General features: G+C 43.2%; 1 protein-coding gene across 2 annotated transcripts in view; it reads left to right on the forward strand.

The window, feature by feature from the left end:
* Nucleotides 1–23,144, forward strand: part of PDE3B (phosphodiesterase 3B) — a 271,481-nt gene that overhangs the window by 132,742 nt on the left and 115,595 nt on the right. For both annotated transcript variants that reach the window (XM_039535240.1, XM_039535241.1), the window contains exon 2: nucleotides 1,742–1,792. In XM_039535240.1, coding sequence (XP_039391174.1) covers nucleotides 1,742–1,792 — 51 coding nt within the window. The remainder of the gene's footprint in view (nucleotides 1–1,741; nucleotides 1,793–23,144) is intronic.

A 23,144-nucleotide genomic window follows, 5' to 3' on the forward strand; every position in this document is an offset into this window, starting at 1 on the left:
GGTAATTGTCCTGCTCTACTCGGTACTGTGGAGGCCTAAGCTGTAGTACTGTATCCAGTTCTGGGTGCCATACTTTAGGAAAGGTGTGGACAAATTGTAGAGAGTCCAGAAGAGAGCCACAAAAATGATAAAAGGTTTAGAAAATCTGATTTATGAGGAAAGAATAAAAAACCTGAGCATGTTTAGTTTTAAGAAGAGAAGATTAAGGGGGAACCTGATAACAGTCTTCAGCTATGTTAAGGGCTGTTCTAAAGAGACTGATCATTTACTCTTCATGTCCACTGAAGGTATGACAAGAAGTAATGGGTGTAATCTGCAGCAAGAGAGATTTATGTTAGATATTAGGAAAAACTTTCTCACTATAAAGGTAATTAAGCTCTGGAAGAGGCTTCCAAGGGAGGGTGTGGAATTCTGACCAAAAAGTTTTTTAAGAACATGTGGCCAAACACCTGTCAGGAATGGTCTAAGTTTACTTGAACTTTCATCGGCGTAGGTGGGTGGATTTAATTACTTGAGGTCCCTTCCGGTCCTATATTTTTATGATTCTATGAAGTGGACTGTCTTGCGGTGAATACATTAGACCAGTGCATCTCACTAGTTGACAGGGATATTTAAAGGTGTTAGTTTTACCTATAAATCCCTGTAATGGCCTTGGATCTGCTTACTTGAGAGTCCTCCTCTCTGCTTATGCTACAGTTCTGCAGTTCAGGTTTATAGAAGATGAAGATGGAACTTCTTCGATATATAAGAGGAGTTCTTGACAGGGCATTTTCCATGGCTTTCAAATCCCCCCACCCCCATCCTCACCCTGGGTCCAAAATAGACAATATTTGTTCACCGCAAGACTTTTCTTTTGTGAGCATTTTGGGGGGGGGAGTGGGATGTTGCTTAAGGGTACGTCTTCACTACCCGCCATATTGGCGGGTAGCAATCGATTTCTCAGAGTTCGATATATCGCGTCTCATCTAGCTAGATGCGATATATCGAACTCTGAACGCGCTCCCGTCGACTCCGGAACTCCACCACCGTGAACGGCGGTGGCAGAGTCGATGGGGGAGCCGCGGACGTCGATCCTGCGCCGTGAGGACGGGTACGTAATTCGAACTAAGGTACTTTGACTTCAGCTACAAGAATAGCTAATAGTTGCGTACCTTATATCGAACCCCCCCCCCCCAGTGTAGACCAGGCCTAAGGGAGTTATTTTAGGGGGAAGTGAAACTTTTTTCTCATAATTTTTCCTTTTGCTGTAAATGTATATGGCGATCATTGTTTTTATTAATGTTTAACTATGTTTATAAATTATTTCCAAGAGTGCTTAGAGCTTAGCGTAGGTGCCATTTTGTTTGCCTTTATAACTAGATAAATAAAAACAGAAAAGCAGCATCACCATCCACTGCTGTGACCTGTCTTATGGATGACTTTTTTACTGTCTGCAATCCTATAGGATTAAAAAAAGATCATATAGTTACTTTATCAATAAGTAAATTGTATTGCTCTTAAAATATAAATCTTTTACTGACAGTTATTGCTATATTTGGTTTTCATATTTTATCATGACTTTTGTTTTAATGTTAGCAATTGAGACAGTGAAATGATCAGTTGAAAATTAACCTTTCCCATCCACCAAAATTCGGAGGGAATTATTGTAAATAGCATGAACTGATCAAGATGTATTCTACTAATACACACTTTTTTACTATGAGCATATAACTCATTACTATTTATTTTATCTCTTTTACAGATGATTCTTTGGGACTGGGATTTGAAACAGTGGTATAAACCCCATTATCAGGTCAGTCTATTTTATCTGCATTGGGAAAGCTAATATTAATCTAATGAAAATGCGCTTTGAGATTAAAGGATTCCCTCTAGAATGGCAGATTTCAATTTTTCCACTGGAGTTTTATAGCTGTCTAACTTGCCAGTATTTCTTCAGTATAGTGATTACTCCATCTTCCAACTTCTCCTCACTTTCAGGTTCAATTCTCTCTAATTCTTGACTGCAATTGCAGGTTTGTGAGTGCAGGTATTGCTGAGTCAGTACAATGACAATATCCTGATATTGGTTCATACTCAAGGTGACTTGCTGGGCTTATTGAGACCTCTATTTTGGTATTTCTCTGTGAAAGTAAATTCTTGCCAATAAGGCATCCCTGGGATGATAGTTTAAAAATACATAAAATTAAGAAAGTGTACTTATAATTTTATGCAGAGCTAGTAGCGATACATGTAGTTAAGATTACCTAGCATTTTCTATTATAAGATCTTGTTTTCAGTTGCTTATAACTTTGTCAAACTTTAATCATTTGGACTGAAATTTTCCATGCTGGGTGTCTCCCTCGGACCATTTATTTATGTACTTATTTAAGATTTCAGCTAAAATGGTTCAGTCATTTCTCAAAACAAGGTTAGGAAAAAATGTTGTTTTTCCCATGTTAAAAACTTACTTACACACATACTTCATTGATACATTCTAGTGCTTCCATGTGTTGGAGCAGAGACTTGAAATTTGGCAGGGGAGTTGACCTGGTATTAGGGATATGCCTTTTGCCATCCCCATGAAAATCACCCCAAATGTTAGGCCAGTCAGAAGCCTCTCTAAAAACATAGTTAGCATGTGCTCAGTAAAGGCCTTCTTGAGTTTGGCAGCCAAATTATCTGAACTTCCTTTCTATACCAGTGCTCCATCCCACGGCTGCAGGGGCTGAGCAGAATTTTCCCTGTATTTGTTCCTCCGAGCCTCAGTGGCTCTGGGCATAGGAACTAAGGGCATAGAGACTGCCTCTCTGGTGCGCTCAGTGCAGCTTGTGTTGGTGCCCAGGCTGCATGGAGGCAAAGGAGGAAGCAGCCTAACTGGACTGCAGAGGAGTGAGGAATGAGGGAGGCAAAGACAAGCTATGGAAGGTGATAGGAACAGGGAGGGCAGATGGAGAATATATGTCAGATGTGGGGCAGAGAAAGGCTGAGGGGATACATGCTAAGGGAAGAGGAGACAGACATGGTGGACAAGGATAGAAGGATCTGTAACCAAGAGACCATGCTCCCTTTTAGGACCTGGACTGGAACCCAAGATTTGTGAGTTTCTGTCCTCTGCTATCTGATAAATAACTGTGAAACCTACTTGCAAATTGTGTGTGTCATCTCCCTTTAGAGACTGGTACATATAGCAATAATAGGCTATTATTCTCTGTCAGTTATTCCATTAGCTCAAATGATAGAGATGTGTTTTATATCTATAGTTCCAATAGTGCTGATGAGACATAGGACGGTCAATATCACTTCCCAGCCAGGAGCACCCTCCTGCACCCCTAGCCCCTCATCCCCAGAGCTAGGGGGCTAGGAAAATATATAAACCAAATTAAGTTTAAAGACTGTTCATATTGCAAAGTCAAGCACTCAAAGGTTAGGAAATGCTAGAATTAAGGTTGCCTGTACAACCTTAATACACTCCCCTTTGCTATAGTCATTATAATAGTCTTTAGTTACATGATCATATACTATTTTTCCATAGAACTTCTGTCTTATTCAGTGCACAGGATGGACCATGTGCTGGAGATAACTAGGGTTGTCTTGTAAAGGAGGCTGTTGTCTTTTGCACCTCAGTCTCATTTGCTCAAGACGCTGAAAGGTGTGGAATGAATGAAGCAGTAGATTGCATGTAGAGAAAGGATGGCCTCATGGTTTAAGCAACTGAATTCTAATTGTAGCCTCCAAAGTACTTGCAACCCCTCCCAGATGGTGTCATCCACAAATATTATAAGCATACTCTGCACTCTGTATTCCATGTCATTAATGAACATATTGAATAGTAGCAGACCCAGGACTGTCCCCTGCAGAACTCTGCTGGATATACCCTCCCAGTCTGACAGCAAACTGTTGATAACTACTTTCGGAATGTAGACTTTCAACCAGCTAAACACCTAACTTATAGTAATTTCATCTAGACCATATTTCCCTAGTTTTCATACGAGAATGTCATGTGGGACTGTGTCAAAAGCCTCACTAAAATCAAGATAGATCATGTTTTCCCCCCTATCCGCTAGGTCACTAACTCTGTCCAAAAAAACCAAAACAAAATGGGGAAATTAGGTTGGTTTGGCATGATTTCTTTTTGACAAATCCATGTTGGCTATTCCTGATAACCCTATTATCCCCTACTTGCTTACAAATTAATTGTTTAAAAATTTGTTACAGTATGTTTCCAGGTATCATACTTAGGCTGTCTGGTGTATAATTCCTTGAGTCCTCTTGGTTCTCCTTTTTAAAGATAGGTATTATATTTGCCATTTTCCAGTCCTCTGGGACCTTATCTGTCCTCCATGAGTTCTCAAAGGTAATTGAGAACAGTTCCAAGATTGCTTCAGTTAGTTCCTTTAGTACTCTACAATGAATTTCATCAGGCCCTGCTGACTTGAGTACATCTAACTAGATGTAACTCATTTTGTGCCTTAGCCTTTCTACATTCTTGTCCCTACATGCTTGTGCTTTTTTTTTTGCACTCCTCCTTAGCAATTTGTCCACATTTCCACATTTTGTAGGATTTCTTTTTGATTATTGGGTCATTAAAGAGCTCCTGATGAAGTCATATTAATATTTTTCTTGTCTTTCCTTCCCATTGGAATAGTAGGCAGTTGTGCCTTTAATATTATCTCTTGAAAAATGCCAGCTCTCTGAACTTCTCTATCCCTTAGGTTTTCTTCCCATGGGACCTTACCTACCAGTTCTAAGTTTGTTAAAATCTGCTTTTTTTAAGTCTGATGTCCTTAAGAACTGCCGTTTCTGGGTCAGACCAATGTTCCATCTAGCCCAGTATCCTTTCTTCGAGAGTGGCCAGTACCAGAGTTTCAGGGAAGTGTACAAAATGGAGTGATCCACCCATGCCTTCCCCTCCCAGCATCAGCGATCTGAGGTTTAGGGACATCCTGAGCATGGGGTTGTGTTCCTGATTACCTTGGCCATTAGTTACTGATAAACCTATCCTCCATGAACTTATCTACTTCACTTTCAACCCAGTTATACTTTTGGCCATCCCAACATTGCGTGGCAATGAATTCAATAGGTTAATTTTGTGTTGTGTGAAAAAGTACTTCCTCTTCTTTGTCCTAAACCTTGTTCCTATTAATTTCATTGTGTGATCCCTGGTTTTTGTGTTGTGAGGAAAGATAAAGACCACTTCTTTATTTAGTTTTTCCACACCATTCTTGATTTTACAGACCTCTTGCATGTCGCCCCTTAGTTGTCTCTTTTCTAAGCTAAAGAGCCCTGATCTTTTTAAGTATCGGAGGGGTAGCCATGTTAGTCTGGATCTGTAAAAAGCAACAAAGAGTCCTGTGGCACCTTATAGACTAACATATCTATTGGAGCATAAGCTTTCGTGGGTGATCTTTTTAGTCTGGCTTCGTATAGAAGCTGTTCCATACACTTGATCATCTTTTTTGCCTTTCTCTGAACCTATCCTTTTTGAGATGGGGTGACCAGAATTTAGCATTGTATTCAAAGTGTGGGCACACTATGGATTCATATAGTGGCATTATGATATTTTCCTATCTTGTATTGCATCCCTTTCCTAATAGTTCCTAATGTGCTGTTAGTCTGTTTGAGTACGGCTGCCCATTGAGCTGAAGTTTTCAGAGAACTGTTCATGGTGACTCCAAGGTTAGACTCATCTATCTTTAATTGCTAGGATTGCCTTTGGAGCCCTTTTTAAAAATTGGTGTTACATTAGCTACCTTCTAATAATCTGGTAGAGAGGCTTGTTTCAGCAACAGCACTAATTCTGAAATTTCATATTTGGGTTCCTTCAGAACACTTCTGGTGACTGATTATTGTTCAGTTTATCAGTTTGTTCTAAATCCAATTCTATTGACACATCAGTGAGGGACAGTACACCCAGATTGGTCACCCAAAAAGGATAGTTCTGATGTGGCTGTCTCCCCCACATCTTCTGCAGTGAAGATTGATGCAAATAGTTTGTTTAGCCCAGGGGTCGGCAACCTTTCAGAAGTGGTGTGCCGAGTCTTCATTTATTCACTCTAATTTAAGGTTTCGTATGCCGGTAATACATTTGAATGTTTTTTAGAAGATCTCTCTCTACAAGTCTATATATTATATAATTAAACTAGTGTTGTATTGTAAAATAAACAAGGTTTTCAAAATGTTTAAGAAGCTTCATTTAAAATTAAATTAAAATGTTGATCTTACGCTGCTGGCCCGCTCAGCCCGCTGCTGGTCTGGGGTTCTGTTCACCTAGGCTGGCAGTGGGCTGAGTGGGGCCTGCGGCTGGGACCCCAGCTGGGAAGGGTCTAGCAGCCAGAACCCCAGACCGGCAGCAGGCTGTGCAGGGCCGGTGGCCGAGACCTCAGACCGGCAGTGGGCTGAGCGGCTCAGCCCACTGCTGCTCAGGGGTTCCATCCGCCAGCTCCTGCCAGCCGGGATCCCGGCTGCCGGACCCGCTCACCCCGCTGCCGGTCTGGGGTCCTGGCCTTGCCCACATATAGTGGGTACCTACCTTCTCCCTGGTTCTGGCCCATTCTCTTCCTCTCTCTGCACTGAGCTGAGGGTGGGAGTGCACTGAGCACAGAGCTGGGGATGAAGGGTCTGGCCAGGAGCTAGAATGAGGGAGGGAGCTCAGGGTTTGGGCAGGAGGTTTGGGTGTGGGGGCACTCTACCTGGGTAGCTCCCATTTGGTGTGAGGGGTGCAGGTGGGAATGTGAGGGGAGCGTGCAGGAGCTCCCGTTTGGTGCTCAGGGTGGGGGTGGGGATGTGCGGGGTGCATGGGACGTGGGGGGGCTGGGGATGTGGGGGGGTGCAAGAGTCAGGGCGGAGGGCTGCGAGCATTTGAGGGGGGTGCAGGTATCAGGGCAGAGGGGGCTGGGTATGTGTGGGGATGCCAGAGTCAGGGCTGGAGTCGTGGGGGGTGAGGTGAAGGAGTCAACAGATGGCTGGGTGTGTATGAGAGAGGTGCAGGGGTCTGGAGGTGTGTGGGGGTGCAGGGCTCAGAGCTGGGTGTGTGTGTGGGGGGGTCAGGGCTCAGGTCAGAGGGCTGGGTGACTGCCCCCCTCAGAACCACCATCTCCCCCGCTCCTTGTCCCCTGACTACCCCCTCCTGGGACCCCTGCCCCTAACTGCCCCCCAGGACCCTATCCCCTATCTAAGCCTCCCTGCTCCTTGTCCCCTGACTGCCCCCCTAGGACCCTACCCCCTACCTGTCCCCTGACTGCCCCGACCCTTATCCACACCCCCACCCCCAGACAGACCCCCCGGACTCCCATGTCTATCCAACCGCTCCCCGCCCCCTGACAGGACCCCCAGAACTCCGGACCCATACAACCCTCCCCCCCAGATCCCTGCCTGCCCCAACCCCTCTCCACACCCCTGCCTCCTGACAGCCTCCCCAGAACTCCTGACTCATCCAACCCCCCAGCTCCTTGTCCCCTGACCACCGCCTCCAGAGACCCCACCCATCCTAACTGCCCCCAGGACCCTCCTTTCTCCTTGTCCCCTGACTGCCCTGACCCCTATCCATCCCCACCCCTAACAGACCCGGGACTCCCATGCCCCATCTACCCCCTGCTCCTGACTGCCTCCTCCAGAGACCCTCACCCCTAGCCACCCCCTCAGGCTCCCACCCCCTATCCAACGACCCTGCTCCCTGTCCCCTGACTGCTCCCACCCCTTATCCAACCCCCCTGACCCTGGACCCCTTACCATGAGGCTCCAAGCAGAGCCAGACACGCTGCCCCGCGGGAACACACAGCCCTGCCCCTCAGAGCGCTGCGCGTGCAGCGGCAGGGCTCCGGATGAGCAGGGAGCGTCTTTCCCTCCCCGCGGAGCCAAACACTGCCCCCCTGGGAGTGCACAGCACTGGCAGGATTTTTATTGGCACACTGGAGTCCCGGCAGGCCACAGGGTGCCATTAAAAATCGGCTCGAGTGCCGTCTTTGGCACGCGTGCCATAGGTTGTTGACCCCTGGTTTAGCCTCTCTGAAATGGCGTGGTCTTCTTTGACTGCTCCTTTAACACCTTGGTTGTCTAGTGGACCTACTGCCTGTTTGGCAGTCTTCCTGCTTCTTATGTACTAAAAAAAAATTCTTACTGTTAGTTTTTGAGTCATTAGCCAGCTGCTTCTCACAGTCTTTCTTGGCCTGCTTTATTATATTTTTACAGTTAATCTGCCATAGTTTGTGTATCTTTGTATTTTCCCCATTAGGATTTGACTTCCAAATTTTAAAGGATGCCTTTTTGCCTCTAGCAGCCTCCATTACTCTGCTCATTAGCCATGGTGGCATTCTTTTAGTCCTCTTTTTAGTCTTTTCTGATTTGGGGTATATGTTTAGTCTGAGCTAAAGTTACTATTTTATGGAGTTTTTAAATTGTCTCCATGCTGTCTGCAGGCATTTATGACAGTTGCTTTTAATTCCAATCCGACAAATGTCATCATTTTTATGTAGTTTCCTTTTTTAAAGTTAAAAGTTACTGTGGTGATTTTTTTGGTGTTATCCCTCCTGAAAGGATATTACATTATTACCCTATGGTCACTATTGCTGAGTGGTTCATCTATAGTTACCTCTTGGACCAGATCCTGTGTTCTGCTTAGGACTAAATTAAGAACTGTCCCTACCCTTGTGGATTCCAGAACTAGCTGCTCCAAGAAGCAGTCATTTATGGTGTCTAGAAATTTTATCTCTGCTTTATGCCCTCAGGTGACATTTACTCAGTCAATCTGAGAATGGTTGAAACTCACCAATTATTATTGCACTTTCTGGTTTTGTAGCATCTTTAACCTGCCTTAGCATTTCACAAGCACTATCACCATCTTTGTTAAGTGGTCAGTAGTATATTCCTACTGCTATACTCGTTTTAGTCAAACATGAAATTTCTATCAACAGAGTGTATGGGACAGCTTGTTTCACATAATATTTTTACCTTATTTGACTCTATGCTTTCATATAATGTCACTCGCACACCGGTGTGACCTACTGTATACTTTTATACCCTGATATTACCGTGTCCCATTGATAAATTCATCCCTACAAAACCAGGGGTGTTGGAACAATTTGTATAATGGGAGTGCTGAGGGCTATTGAACCAAACTGTAAAACCTGTATATAATGGAAATCACTTCAAGTCTAGGGATGTGGCAGCACCCCCAGCATCCCTAGTTCCAGCACTTATGTACAGAATGTCTTTGCCAGAACTGTGTGCTCCTCTGCACCTATTGGCTTTCCCCCAGCCCTTAGTTAAAATTCAAAAGGTTGGAGAAGATTTTTTTAATGTGCCAGCATTTTGGTTTAGCTGGAGCCCATCTCTCCTGTATAGGCCATTCCTTTCCCAAAAGGTTCCCAGTTGCTAATAAACTTAAATCCCTCCTCTCTAGACCATATACACACTGAGACCTTGCAGAGACCTACAGTGACCTTATTCTACTTCTCTCACTTCTTCCTTTCCTTAAAATCATGAAATGATAGATTTCACCCACTTTGAGTTCCCAACCCACAGTTTGAGACTTTAAATTGGTCTACCTATCACCCCCTTCTGGACCTCAGAATAAGTGAATATATTCTTGTGTCATAATAATATTTGATACTGTGTTAGATATTTGCAGTATATTGCACAAACTGTCACTTTCTGTTTAAGGAAAAGATACATTTTCAGTGGATGATTGTGTTTGTTTTAGTGAACAAAATATATGTATGCATAGCTTAATGGTGCTTAAGAAAAAAGTTAAGACCATCTTCTACAATTATTCCTTTAACTCTTCCCTGCCCCACATCAGTTCCCCACTTCCCACATGTGTATCTCAGGTTCTGAATCCTCATCTACCATAACTAGAGCCTTCTCAGTCACTTAGCAAAAATAGCAGGAAGAATGGTGCCTGCCAGGAAAATCTAAAGCAGCCCTTTCTTTCTGCAATTATGTGTAGTAGAAGTAGGTGTTGGGATTCACCCAGAGACTGATTCAGTGAAGGTGACTTTTTATTCACTGTATAAACATGCATAGCCTTGTTGGGAAACAAGTAAGCTTAAAAGCAATTAGACAGCTGCTGAAGGCAAGTGGTTTTTTAAAATAAATTTTTATTTGCATTTTCTTCTTGTGACCCCTCAGTTGAGAAATGAAGGCTTGCAGAATAAAATATGGATACAGTTCATCATGCAGCTGAGTGGCCACATAAGTAGGCACCATTGAGATGCAGGAGCACCTGCTTATACATTACACCTCTACCCCAATATAACGCTGTCCCGGGGAGCCAAAAAATCTTACCGCGTTATAGGTGAAACTGCGTTATATTGAACTTGCTTTGATCTGCCAGAGTGCGCAGCCCCGTCCTCCCCGAGCACTGCTTTACCGCGTTATACCCAAATTCGTGTTATATCGGGTTGCGTTATATCAGGGTAAAGATGTATTTTGGAATTGTTGTGGAAATAATTTATCCTTCCCAGAACTTGGAGTTATAAAACAAAGAGCCTATGAGAATTTTTCTGTCTCACTTATTGTGCATGAGGCTGGTAAGAACATGAAACAAACAAACAAAAACCTTAATAAAGAGAAAGAAAGAAAGAAGTAACAAAATAGGATAATGCAGGAAAAGCAATACACACATTTTTATTAGCCAATCACAAAAAGAAAACAGGAAAAAAGAGAAAATGCAGATGAAGGTAGAAACTGTTGTTTAAAATAGAATGTATAATAACGTTTAAGGATGGATGCAAGAAAAAAACAGAAGAAATTAGTGCAAAATACAGAGAACTACAAAGCCACACTTACAAAACAAACAAGTTCACAATTATCGTACATATAAAGGTGGCTTAAAATTCAATATTGATGCTGTTATACAGGTAAATCAAGATTTTATTAACACTGTTACTTACTAAGTTGCCTTTCTTCTGCAAATATTTTGTTCCGGGACAAATTAATTGGAATTAATTGATAAACTCAACATTAACAAGTCACCGGGACCAGATGGCATTCACCCAAGAGTTCTGAAAGAACTCAAATGTGAAGTTGCGGAACGATTAACTAAGGTTTGTAACCTGTCCTTTAAATCGGCTTCGGTACCCAATGACTGGAAGTTAGCTAATGTAACGCCAATATTTAAAAAGGGCTCTAGGGGTGATCCCGGCAATTACAGACCGGTAAGTCTAACGTCGGTACCGGGCAAATTAGTTGAAACAATAGTAAAGAATAAAATTGTCAGACACATAGAAAAACATAAACTCTTGAGCAATAGTCAACATGGTTTCTGTAAAGGGAAATCATGTCTTACTAATCTATTAGAGTTCTTGAAGGGGTCAGCAAACATGTGGACAAGGGGGATCCAGTGGACATAGTGTACTTAGATTTCCAGAAAGCCTTTGACAAGGTCCCTCACCAAAGGCTCTTACGTAAATTAAGCTGTCATGGGATAAAAGGAAAGGTCCTTTCATGGATTGAGAACTGGTTAAAGGACAGGGAACAAAGGGTAGGAATTAATGGTAAATTCTCAGAATGGAGAGGGGTAACTAGTGCTGTTCCCCAAGGGTCAGTCCTGGGACCAATCCTATTCAATTTATTCATAAATGATCTGGAGAAAGGGGTAAACAGTGAGGTGGCAAAGTTTGCAGATGATACTAAACTACTCAAGATAGTTAAGACCAAAGCAGACTGTGAAGAACTTCAAAAAGATCTCACAAAACTAAGTGATTGGGCAACAAAATGGCAAATGAAATTTAATGTGGATAAATGTAAAGTAATGTACATTGGAAAAAATAACCCCAACTATACATACAACATGATGGGGGCTAATTTAGCTACAACGAGTCAGAAAAAAGATCTTGGAGTTATCGTGGATAGTTCTCTGAAGATGTCCACGCAGTGTGCAGAGGCGGTCAAAAAAGCAAACAGGATGTTAGGAATCATTAAAAAGGGGATAGAGAATAAGACTGAGAATATATTATTGCCCTTATATAAATCCATGGTATGCCCACATCTCGAATACTGTGTACAGATGTGGTCTCCTCACCTCAAAAAGATATTCTAGCACTAGAAAAGGTTCAGAAAAGAGCAACTAAAATGATTAGGGGTTTAGAGAGGGTCCCATATGAGGAAAGATTAAAGAGGCTAGGACTCTTCAGTTTGGAAAAGAGAAGACTAAGGGGGGACATGATAGAGGTATATAAAATCATGAGTGATGTTGAGTAAGTGGATAAGGAAAAGTTATTTACTTATTCCCATAATACAAGAACTAGGGGTCACCAAATGAAATTAATAGGCAGCAGGTTTAAAACAAATAAAAGGAAGTTCTTCTTCACGCAGCGCACAGTCAACTTGTGGAACTCCTTACCTGAGGAGGTTGTGAAGGCTAGGACTATAACAATGTTTAAAAGGGGACTGGATAAATTCATGGTGGCTAAGTCCATAAATGGCTATTAGCCAGGATGGGTAAGAATGGTGTCCCTAGCCTCTGTTCGTCAGAGGATGGAGATGGATGGCAGGAGAGAGATCACTTGATCATTGCCTGTTAGGTTCACTCCCTCAGGGGCACCTGGCATTGGCCACTGTCGGTAGACAGATACTGGGCTAGATGGACCTTTGGTCTGACCCGGTACGGCCTTTCTTATGTTCTTATGTATACCCAAGTCTAATAGTAGGCTACTTTTTTGTTCCAGATTTCAAAAGAATTTGGGGTTTCCTCCGACACTTTTTTGAAAAAACAAGATTTACCTGTTTTGTCTGTCTTTGTTTGTCTTCATTACAGTATTCCCATTCTGCAGTTTCTGCTCTGAATGTGAGACTACTGGGAACTCTCCTAATAAGATTTTTTTTTAACCTTTTTTTAACATTTGAGCACCCATAATATTTTTGCTTACTAAGGTCAGTTTCTGCATCATCTGCAATCTCACCACTGCTACTAGCAATTATGAGGAAGGACTAGACCGGTCAGACAGGATAGGATCTGGTCTCCATCCACTCCGAATACTTCCCAGAATTCACAGGCATTTCCCAGATCGCCTAAAGTTTGATCTCTGCAGTGTAATGTTCATGATTTGAAGTCTGGCATCTAACACAGAGAAATAACACAGATGATTCCAACAAACTATCTCTTGCTGCAGTCCCTCCACCTTGTTCAGTCACACCCACATCCAACCAAGTGTTGGGAATTTCCAGATCTCTAAAAGCTACTCCTGAGGGCATTCTGCTCCAAAATATTAAAAATTCTACGCACAATATTTTAAAATTCTGCAAATTTTATTTGTCAAATAAATGTGAAGGCTCCAGCATGGCATTGGGAAGAACAGGCTACTGGCTGCACTGAAGTGGGAGGTCACTGTGCAGCTCCTTCCCCGCCATTCCCTGGGGACACGAACTCAGAAGTGAGGCTGCATCCAACCCTGACACAGCACAAGGACCGGGCCTGCTCCAGAAACACACCAGGGCCATGCCCCTCCATGCCAGGTGCACCAGGTGTGGGCAGACAGGCTCAGCAAGGCAGGATCCAAGTGTGGAGGGGCTTAGTGTGGCAGGATCCAGTTGTGGGTTGAGAGGGTTCTGTGTGGGGCAATCTGGGTTTGGGCGGCTCAGTGGGGGATCTGGGTACGGGGGGATCTGGATGTGCAGGGGCTTGTTGAGGGGTTCTGGGTGTAATGGTAATGGGACTCTGCGGGGGGTCCTGATGAAGGTGGTTGCGGCTTGGTGTGTGGGGGATAAAGCTCAGCGAGGGCGGAGGTCTGGATGGGGGACGCTCAGTGGGGGGTCCAGATGCTGGGTGAGTGGGGTGGGGACCCAGGTGCAGCTGGTTGGGGCTTGATGGTGTGGGGATTCAGGTGTGGGTGGCTTGTCAGTGTGGTCCAGGGGCAGGGGGAGTGTGGCTCATCGGGGTGGGGGATTCTGAGTGCAGGGGGAGTGAGGCTCGGCAGGAGGGTCTGAGTATGAGGTGATCTGGATGCAACAGGGTTGGGCAGATGGGGGAGCAGCCCCCTGTAGAGGGATCCCTCCCCATGCAGCTGAGGAGCGGTGGGTGCAGGAAGTGGGGATGTGTTAGTTTGAAGAGCTTCCTGCAGCCAAGGGAGGAATCTTGGGGTGGGTCTGACCTGGCACCGGGTGCTGTGCAGAGGAAGAGGAAGTCCAATCCTTCCCACCCAGCCAGGACTAGCAGCTGAGCCCAGTGCAGGGTAGGAGCCACCAGCCAGGTCTTCCCCAGTCCTGTCTCCTGCCCCACAGTGATTTACCTCTCTGTCGGCTGCCATGGGCACCCGAAACATACTGCAGTGGTTGCATGACCATTCCTGTGGCTTCCGTTTGCTTCCCTGTCAGAAAGTCATATTTCTGCAGGGAAGCAAAGAAATCTGCCTGGACATAAATTCTGCGCATGCGCAGATTCCCCCAGGAGTAATAGGCACAGTCCATTACATCCTCCTCTTTTAAATCAATTAATTATATGACTATAATATAAAACTATAAACCAATTAAAAAATTTAACTAACATATAACTCAGAAATAATGCTGATATCGTCAGAAGTCACCAGTACCTGACCCTCCATAAAATCATTTTAAAGATACTATTCTTTAAAAGCATATAGTCCCATAGCCTTTTCTCACATGAATAATTCCACCATTGGATGTTTTGGTCATGGGAGTCTCTCTTTTTTTCAAATGGTTTATTTTGCTAGAGACTGCTCTCTGTGGCCCTTGGTGTTCGTTAGGCAGTTCTTGATCCTACATGATATTGAACTGATTTTACACAAGCTGCAACCTTCCAGAGTCTGCACTTGTAGGTCTTCAAGCATCTGTTTTTCCAGTGGTCTCTATATTGCACAGGAATAATGTCTTTGTCTGACATGTCCAAAAGAGCAGGCAGTCATCTGGTACTTACTTCCATCCTGACATGGACTTCCTACTTCAACTGTAAGAAATCTTTCTTTATGATTAGATAACTGCTTTTGTGTGTTCTGAGCTTCTTCCAGATGTTTTTTTACTTTACTCAGGTTCTGAGATCTCTATAAGGCTGCTGCCACTGGGATTCTGCTTCTGTCCTCTGAGCAATTTTCCCATTAACAATTGAGTTGATGAATATGATTAATGATGTGCTAGTCACTGGCACATTGCGGCATTCCATAATGACCAAGTGTGCATTTGTCCCTGATTCCCCTTCATTTTTGAGCAATGACTTTGTCTGCAACACTTGTTCACCCAAATTCCTCTCTTTTGCAGACATTTGGAACTAAAAACTTACAAATGGGACACAGTTGCATATAAGTGGTTGCAGTGTGTCATGCCAGATAAATAGTGCTTTTAGTTTAGCAATAATTGAATTGGCAGTTTTATCTGGGATCTTTATCACTCTTGAATACTTTGAATATAGATCTTGCCATTTTTACATGTGGTTTAGTATTTTTCAAACAAATACGTATTTCCCATTGTCTGAGATCTCATAAACTCATGATAGCTCTTTTGAATTGCTGGGACTGCTACATGCACACCTTGAACATCCTTTTATTATCTTCTCAATATCTCCAGATATGCCAGTCCAGTATGTTATTGCTTGGTTCTCTGCATGCCCTGGTAAATTTCATATAGCTGAAACAATACTATGTTAGATACAGCCACCTTTTCTCCTACAAATAGGGTTCTGTCCTAACACAAAAGCAGATCCTTCATAGGCAAGAAGGATTTAGTAGCAGGAACAACATCTCTTTCGTGTCTTGACCATCCTTTTTGCATCCATGTCATTACTACATGGAGCTGCAAGTTTCTTTTCCCGTACAGCCTTTTTTCTTCCAAAGGTCTAACTCCTTGCACTATCACTGTCTGTCTCATAGTTTTTATAAAAATAGTTTAAGAACATAAGAACAGCTGTACTGGGTCAGACCAAAGGTCCATCTAGCCTAGTATCCTGTCTATCGACAGTGGCCAATGCCAGGTGCCTAGAGGGAATGAACCTAACAGACAATGATCAAGTGATCTCTGTCCTGCCATCCATCTCCACCCTCTGACAAACAGAGTCTAGGGACACCATTCCTTACCCATCCTGGCTAATAGCCGTTAATGGACTTAACCTCCATGAATTTATCCAGTTCTCTATTAAACGCTATTATAGTCCTAGCCTTCACAACCTCCTCAGGCAAGGAGCTCCACAAGTTGACTGTGCGCTGTGTGAAGAAGAACTTCCTTTTATTTGTTTTAAACCTGCTGCCTATTAATTTCATTTGGTGGCCCCTAGTTCTTGTATTATGGGAATAAGTAAATAACTTTTCCTTATCTACTTTCTCCACATCATTCATGATTTTATATATCTCTATCATATCCCCCCTTAGTCTCCTCTTTTCCAAGCTGAAAAGTCCTAGCCCCTTTAAACTCTCCTCATATGGGACCTGTTCTAAACCCCTAATCATTTTAGTTGCCCTTTTCTGAACCTTTTCTAGTGCCCCAGTATATCTTTTTTGAGATGAGGAGACCACATCTGTATGCAGTATTCAAGATGTGGGCGTACCATCGATTTATATAAGGGTAATAATATATTCTCCGTCTTATTCTCTATCCCCTTTTTAATGATTCCTAACATCCTATTTGCTTTTTTGACTGCCTCTGCACACTGTGTGGACATCTTCAGAGAACTATCCACGATGACTCCAAGATCTTTTTCCCAATTCGTTGTAGCTAAATTAGCCCCCATCATATTGTAAGTATAGTTGGGGTTGTTTTTTCCAATGTGCATTACTTTACATTTATCCACATTAAATTTCATTTGCCATTTTGTTGCCCAATCACTTAGTTTTGTGAGATCTTTTTGAAGTTCTTCACAGTCTGCTTTGGTCTTAACTATCTTGAGCAGTTTAGTATCGTCTGCAAACTTTGCCACCTCACTCTTTACCCCTTTCTCCAGATCATTTATGAATAAGTTGAATAGTAGTGGGTCCTAGGACTGACCCTTGGGGAACACCACTAGTTACCCCTCTCCATTCTGAGAATTTACCATTTATTCCTACTCTTTGTTCCCTGTCTTTTAATCAGTTTTCAATCCATGAAAGGACCTTCCCTTTTATCCCATGACAACTTAATTTACGTAAGAGCCTTTGGTGAGGGACCTTGTCAAAGGCTTTCTGGAAATCTAAGTATACTGTGTCCACTGGATCCCCCTTCTCCACATGTTTGTTGACCCCTTCAGAGAACTCTAAAAGATTAGTAAGACACAATTTCCCTTTACAGAAACCATGTTGACTTTTGCCCAACAATTTATGTTCTTCTATGTGTCTGACAATTTTATTCTTTACTATTGTTTCAACTAATTTTCCCCATACTGATGTTAGACTTACCGGTCTGTAATTGCCGGGATCACCTCTAGAGCCCTTTTTAAATATTGGCATTACATTAGCTATCTTCCAGTCACTGGGTACAGAAGCCGATTTAAAGGACAGGTTACAAACCATAGCTAATAGTTCCGCAACTTCACATTTGAGTTCTTTCAGAACTCTTGGGTGAATGCCATCTGGTCCCGGTGACTTGTTACTGTTAAGTTCATCAATTAATTCCAAAACCTCCTCTAGTGACACTTCAATCTGTGACAGTTCCTCAGATTTGTCACCTACAAAAGCCGGCTCAGGTTTGGGAATCTCCCTAACATCCTCAGCTGTGAAGACTGAAGCAAAGAATCCATTTAGTTTCTCTGCAATGACTTTATCGTCTATAAGCTCTCCTTTTGTATCTCAATCATCAAGGGACCCCACTGGTTATTTAGCAGTCTTCCTGCTTCTGATGTACTTAAAAGACATTTTGTTATTACTTTTTGAGTTTTTGGCTAGCCGTTCTTGAAACTCCTCTTTGGATTTTCTTATTACATTTTTACACTTAATTTGGCAGTGTTTATGCTCCTTTCTATTTACCTCACTAGGATTTGACTTCCACTTTTTAAAAGATGCCTTTTTATCTCTCACTGCTTCTTTTACATGGTTGTTAAGCCACGGTGGCTCTTTTTTTAGTTCTTTTACTGTGTTTCTTAATTTGGGGTATACATTGGAGTTGGGCCTCTCTTATGGTGTCTTTAAAAAGTACCCATGCAGCTTGCAGGGATTTCACTTTAGTCACTGTATGTTTTAATTTCTGTTTAACTAACCTCCTCATTTTTGCATAGTTCCCCTTTCTGAAATTAAATACCAGTGTTGAGCTGTTGAGATGTTCTTCCTACCACAGGGATGTTGAATGCTATTGTATTATGGTCACTATTTCCAAGTGGTCCTGTTACAGTTACCTCTTGGACCAGCTCCTGCGCTCCACTCAGGACTAAATCGAGAGTTGCCTCTCCCCTTGTGGGTTCCCGTACCAGCTGCTCCAAGAAGCAGTCATTTAAAGTATTGAGAAATTTTGTCTCTGCATTTTATCCTGAGGTGACGTTCCCAGTCAATATGGGGATAATTGAAATCCCCCACTATTATTGAGTTCTTAATTTTTTAGCCTCTCTAATTTCCCTTAGCATTTCATCATCACTATCACTGTCCTGGTCAGGTGGTCGATAATAGATCCCTAATGTTATATTCTTATTAGAGCATGAAATTACTATCTATTCTATGATAGTAGATTCTATGGAACATGTGGATTCATTTAAGATTTTTACTTGATTTGATTCTACATTTTCGTTCACATATAGTGCCACTCCCCCCCCCCCGCACAACCTGTTCTGTCCTTCTGATATATTTTGTACCCCAGAATGATTGTGTCCCATTGATTGTCCTCAGTCCACCAGGTTTCTGTGATGCCTATTATATCAATATCCTCCTTCATCATGAGGCACTCTAGTTCACCCATCTTATTATTTAGACTTCTAGCATTTGTGTACAAGCACTTTAAAAACTTGTCACTATTTATTTGTCTGCCCTTTTCTGATGTGTCCGATTCTTTATGTGAATGTTTCTCGTCTGATCTGGCCCTTACATTATCCTCTTCCATCCTCTGCTCCTGACTGTACCCTAGAGAATCCCTATCAATAGACTTGCCTCTAAGAGAAGTCTCTGTCCGATCCACGTGCTCCTCTGCAGCAGTTGGCTTTCCCCCATCTCCTAGTTTAAAAACTGCTCTGCAACCTTTTTAATGTTTAGTGCCAGCAGTCTGGTTCCACTTTGGTTTAAGTGGAGCCCATCTCTCCTGTATAGGCTCCCCCCATCCCAAAAGTTTCCCCAGTTCCTAATGAATCTAAACCCCTCCTCTCTACACCATCGGCTCAACCATTCAGTGAGACTCTTAAGCTCTGCCTGCCTACCTGGCCCTGCACATGGAACTGGGAGCATTTCTGAGAATGACACCATAGAGGTCCTGGATTTTGGTCTCTTCCCTAAATTTGGCCTCCATGACGTCTCTCCTACCCTTCCCTATGTCATTGGTACCTACATGTACCACAACCACCGGCTCCTCCCCAGCACTACACATAAGTCTATCCAGATGCCTCAAGAGATCCGCAACCTTCGCACCAGGCAGGCAAGTCACCATATGGTTCTCCCAGTCATCACAAACCCAACTATCTATGTTTCTAATGATCAAATCTCCCATTACTAACACTTGCCTTTTCCTAGTGACTGGAGTTCCCTCCCCTGGAGAGGTAACCTCAGTGCGAGAGGATATCCTAACACCATCTGGAAGAAGGGTCCTAACTATGGGAAGGTTTCCCTCTGCTCCTGTTGACTGCTCTGCTTCCCTGGGCCTTTCATCTTCCTCAATAGCGCAGGGGCTGTCTGCCCAGAGGTGGGACAATTTTACAGGGTCCCGGAAAGCCTCATCAATATACCTCTCTGCCTCCCTTAGCTCCTCCAGTTCTGCCACCCTGGCCTCCAAAGCCCGTATGCGGTCTCTGAGGGCCAGGAGCTCCTTGCACCAAATGCACACATATGCCACCCACCCACAGGGCAGGTAATCATACATGCTGCACTCAGCGCAATATACTGGATAGCCCCCACTCTGGTGCTGGGCTTCTGCCTGCATTGTCTCCTGCAGCTACCTAGTTAATGAAAGGGTTTTGTTTAAATAAAGAAGTTGTGAATGTAGTTTAGTTTATAGGTTTTAAAGAACAGCAAGTGAACCTTGCCCCCTTCCCACTCCCCTTCCAAACTCCCTTGTGAAACTCCCTGTTAGCAGCCCCTGTTCGCAAAGTTTAGAATTGAATTGTTTCTTTCTTGAACTTAACATTTTTTGGTATATGCCATTCCTATCAGCTGGGTGCAAGATTTGGTTATGCTGCTCTGTTGTCCCTTCCATAATGATAATATAATTGATATAATAATTCCTTGAATATGGCCAAAGATCTCCTGATGTTTCTGCTGGAATACCTGGTTGCAGACTTGATTCCACATGGCAGGTGGCAAAAATGGTATGTTCCTCATAGGGTTATTGAGTGTGCAGATACACAAAGATAACTTATCCAACCTTATCTGCCAAATTCCAGCCTGTTAATCAAGAATAGTATCTGCAATAGTGCTGCCAACCAACCCTGGAAGTTCTTTTCACTTTTCCTACCCCTTTTTGGGACCATTCCAGGAGGAATGGAGAAATAATACCACAATAATATGTACTGGAAATAATTCAGCGAGGTCACTCTATGCAATTCCAAGAAATTCTTACCCCTAATCCATCTCTTTAGGGACCCTTCTCTGACAAGGTGGAGACTATTGTCTTTCCTGACACACAGCTCAAAGTACTGTGTGATGACTATGATGTGCTGTTGTCTGTGTGTACTGACTTTCAGGTCCATGAGTCCAGACGTATCCACAGTGTGCCATTCTTCTATGTAATCACAAGACTGTTAAACCAGTTTTTGAGTCCCTGAACTCTGCTTACAAATCTATTTTCTAAATTTTGTGCAGAGTACCTTTCATTGTGCTAGATAGGCTTAAGGATATCTTCCAACATCTGCAGACAACAAGTAAGCTGTATGTTTATGATGCTGTTACTGAAGCTCCCCAAGGTCTGCAATACATCTTTGTATCTGGCAATCAGGCTTTCCTTGGTGATAAGGCTTAGTTATTGCTAGAATGTCAGTTGGGCAGGTTAGGTTCCGCACCTCATATGCCTCTCTGACTCTTACCAGGATTGATGAAATCTGAGGGTTTTTTTCAAGCGTTTGTGTGTTCCAATTATGGTGTACTTGCACTACATGCTCTGGATGTCAGAATGCTTTAGCCAGCAGTGTCTATTGGTTGCACCTGCTCCCTTGATGACCTTGAATCCCTCTCTTCCTTCAAAGGTATAAAGGGGGCAGAGTGACAAGCCAACCCTCAGTTCCTTTCCACTGCTCTTTGCTGGAACTGAGATCCAGCTATACTGTCCACTTTTTCCCCCAGTCACATATTTAATTATTTTTTTATAAGTAGTTTATTGGTTATTTAAATTTAGTAGGTTTTAGCTTTATTTAGTTTATTTTCTGCCCTGTACAGGGGCATCCGGCATTATGTTGGGACGGAGACCCCTGGGTCTTAAATTTCATGAGTCTTCTTGGGTAGTTATGACCATTAGTGACACACATGTACGCTGTCTTGACCATTTAGGGAAGGGCCATGTAAAAGAGACATGTAAGGATTGTATAGCCCTTACTGGAAGGACAACTAAATCTAGGAATAATAGGAAGAAGTTATTCCTTTTAAATAAACGTATGAGGCTAGTCTCTGAACTAGATGGGAGACAGGACCCCACTAGTCGGGCACAATCCACAGTGAAAAGTGCCCCATCAACTGCCTTAACCTCTGGGACTCCGGTCACTCCTGCCATTGCCGCTGTGAGCAGGGACAAGCGTCGCTCCTCAGGAGTGCAGAGGAAGATTTCCTGGCAAGACTTCCTCCAAAAGAAAGAGCTGGGTTTGTGTGTGTGTGTGTGTGTGTGTGTGTGTGTGTTTGCTTATGCCTTTCGCTGGGGGACGGGAACAGGGCGGGGATGGGGAGGGATGCACAAAAATAATTTTCTATCTGGGGCGGTAAAACACGTAGACCAGCTCTGATTATGTGCCTCAGATGCTGGCACACTTACAATCTTCTGCAGTGTTGATTTGCTTAGTGCAGACAGTCTCAGCACAGCAGCTGTCAGGCCCTGTGCATTTGAAGCCAGTTGCTGCTGCTTCAATAATCCCAGTTCTGATGCCTATGGCAGTAGTGCTACTGCTGCTAGTATCCCCAGCATAGGCTTTGTAATTACAAGGCCAACCTATGCCACAGCACCACCTGGTGCCGAAGCATATGGCACACAATGATTTGACTATTTCCATGCAGCCTAACTCCCACTTATTAGAGGTTTCTGTCAATCAGGAGATGCTTTTTAAGTCACATGGGAGGTATGGTGGTAAGCCCCTTTCAGGGGGTAATTCTCAGACTGCCTTGCAAGCAGGTCCCTTAGAAGAAGATGGATATTCTTCTTCATCTTCTATTAGTGGAGGTGTTTCAAGCTCTTAGGCTTTGGGATACCTCTCAGGACTGACTATTTATTTATTTGAGAGTCAGGTCAGGCGTATGGGTAAATATAGGCATGTTAGTTCAAATGCCCCCAATGGATATGCCCGCTCTGGCATACCCATAAGGACAAACTGCTTGGCCTGACTGGCATCCATGGGGCTCATATCCTACATTTAAGCATTCTTCAGCTTCTGGTTCCAGAACTAGATCTCCTTCTTCCTGGCAAGAACAGAAAAGAACTCATTTTGCTGACTGAAATCTTCTCCACATCAGATTCTGTGAATATATACCTCAACAAGTTCCTGAAGCTGTCCCAGGACACAGACACTAGATGAGGGTGTGGCTCCCCCCAGATGTCCTTGGCAGATGATTGTGGAATGACTTAGAGTGGCAGAAGTTGTGGAAATGCAGTTCAGCCTGTCCAAGAGAAAGGGCATAAATTGTTGAACTTATTACATACATCCACTACGGAGGGGCTTGTGTGATATAAATGAAGACTTAGTTATGTCAGACTCCAATCTGTACCACCAACCTCTACAAAATTTGAAAAAAACTATCAGGTTCCTTTAGCAGGCTTTGACTATTTTCTACATTCATCTTCCTCTGCGGTCTTTAGTTGTGACCCATGGCACAAGAGAAGTCAAAATATCAGTGTTTTAGGACTACTCCAAAGGAGAAGGAATAAAAAAGATTGGACCTTCTGAGGAAAAAGAGTTATTCGTAAGTTAGCCTTCAGTTTTGCATAGTGAA

This window comes from Mauremys reevesii, linkage group 4 (assembly GCF_016161935.1).
Source record: "Mauremys reevesii isolate NIE-2019 linkage group 4, ASM1616193v1, whole genome shotgun sequence".
In the NCBI taxonomy this organism is placed as follows: domain Eukaryota; kingdom Metazoa; phylum Chordata; order Testudines; family Geoemydidae; genus Mauremys; species Mauremys reevesii.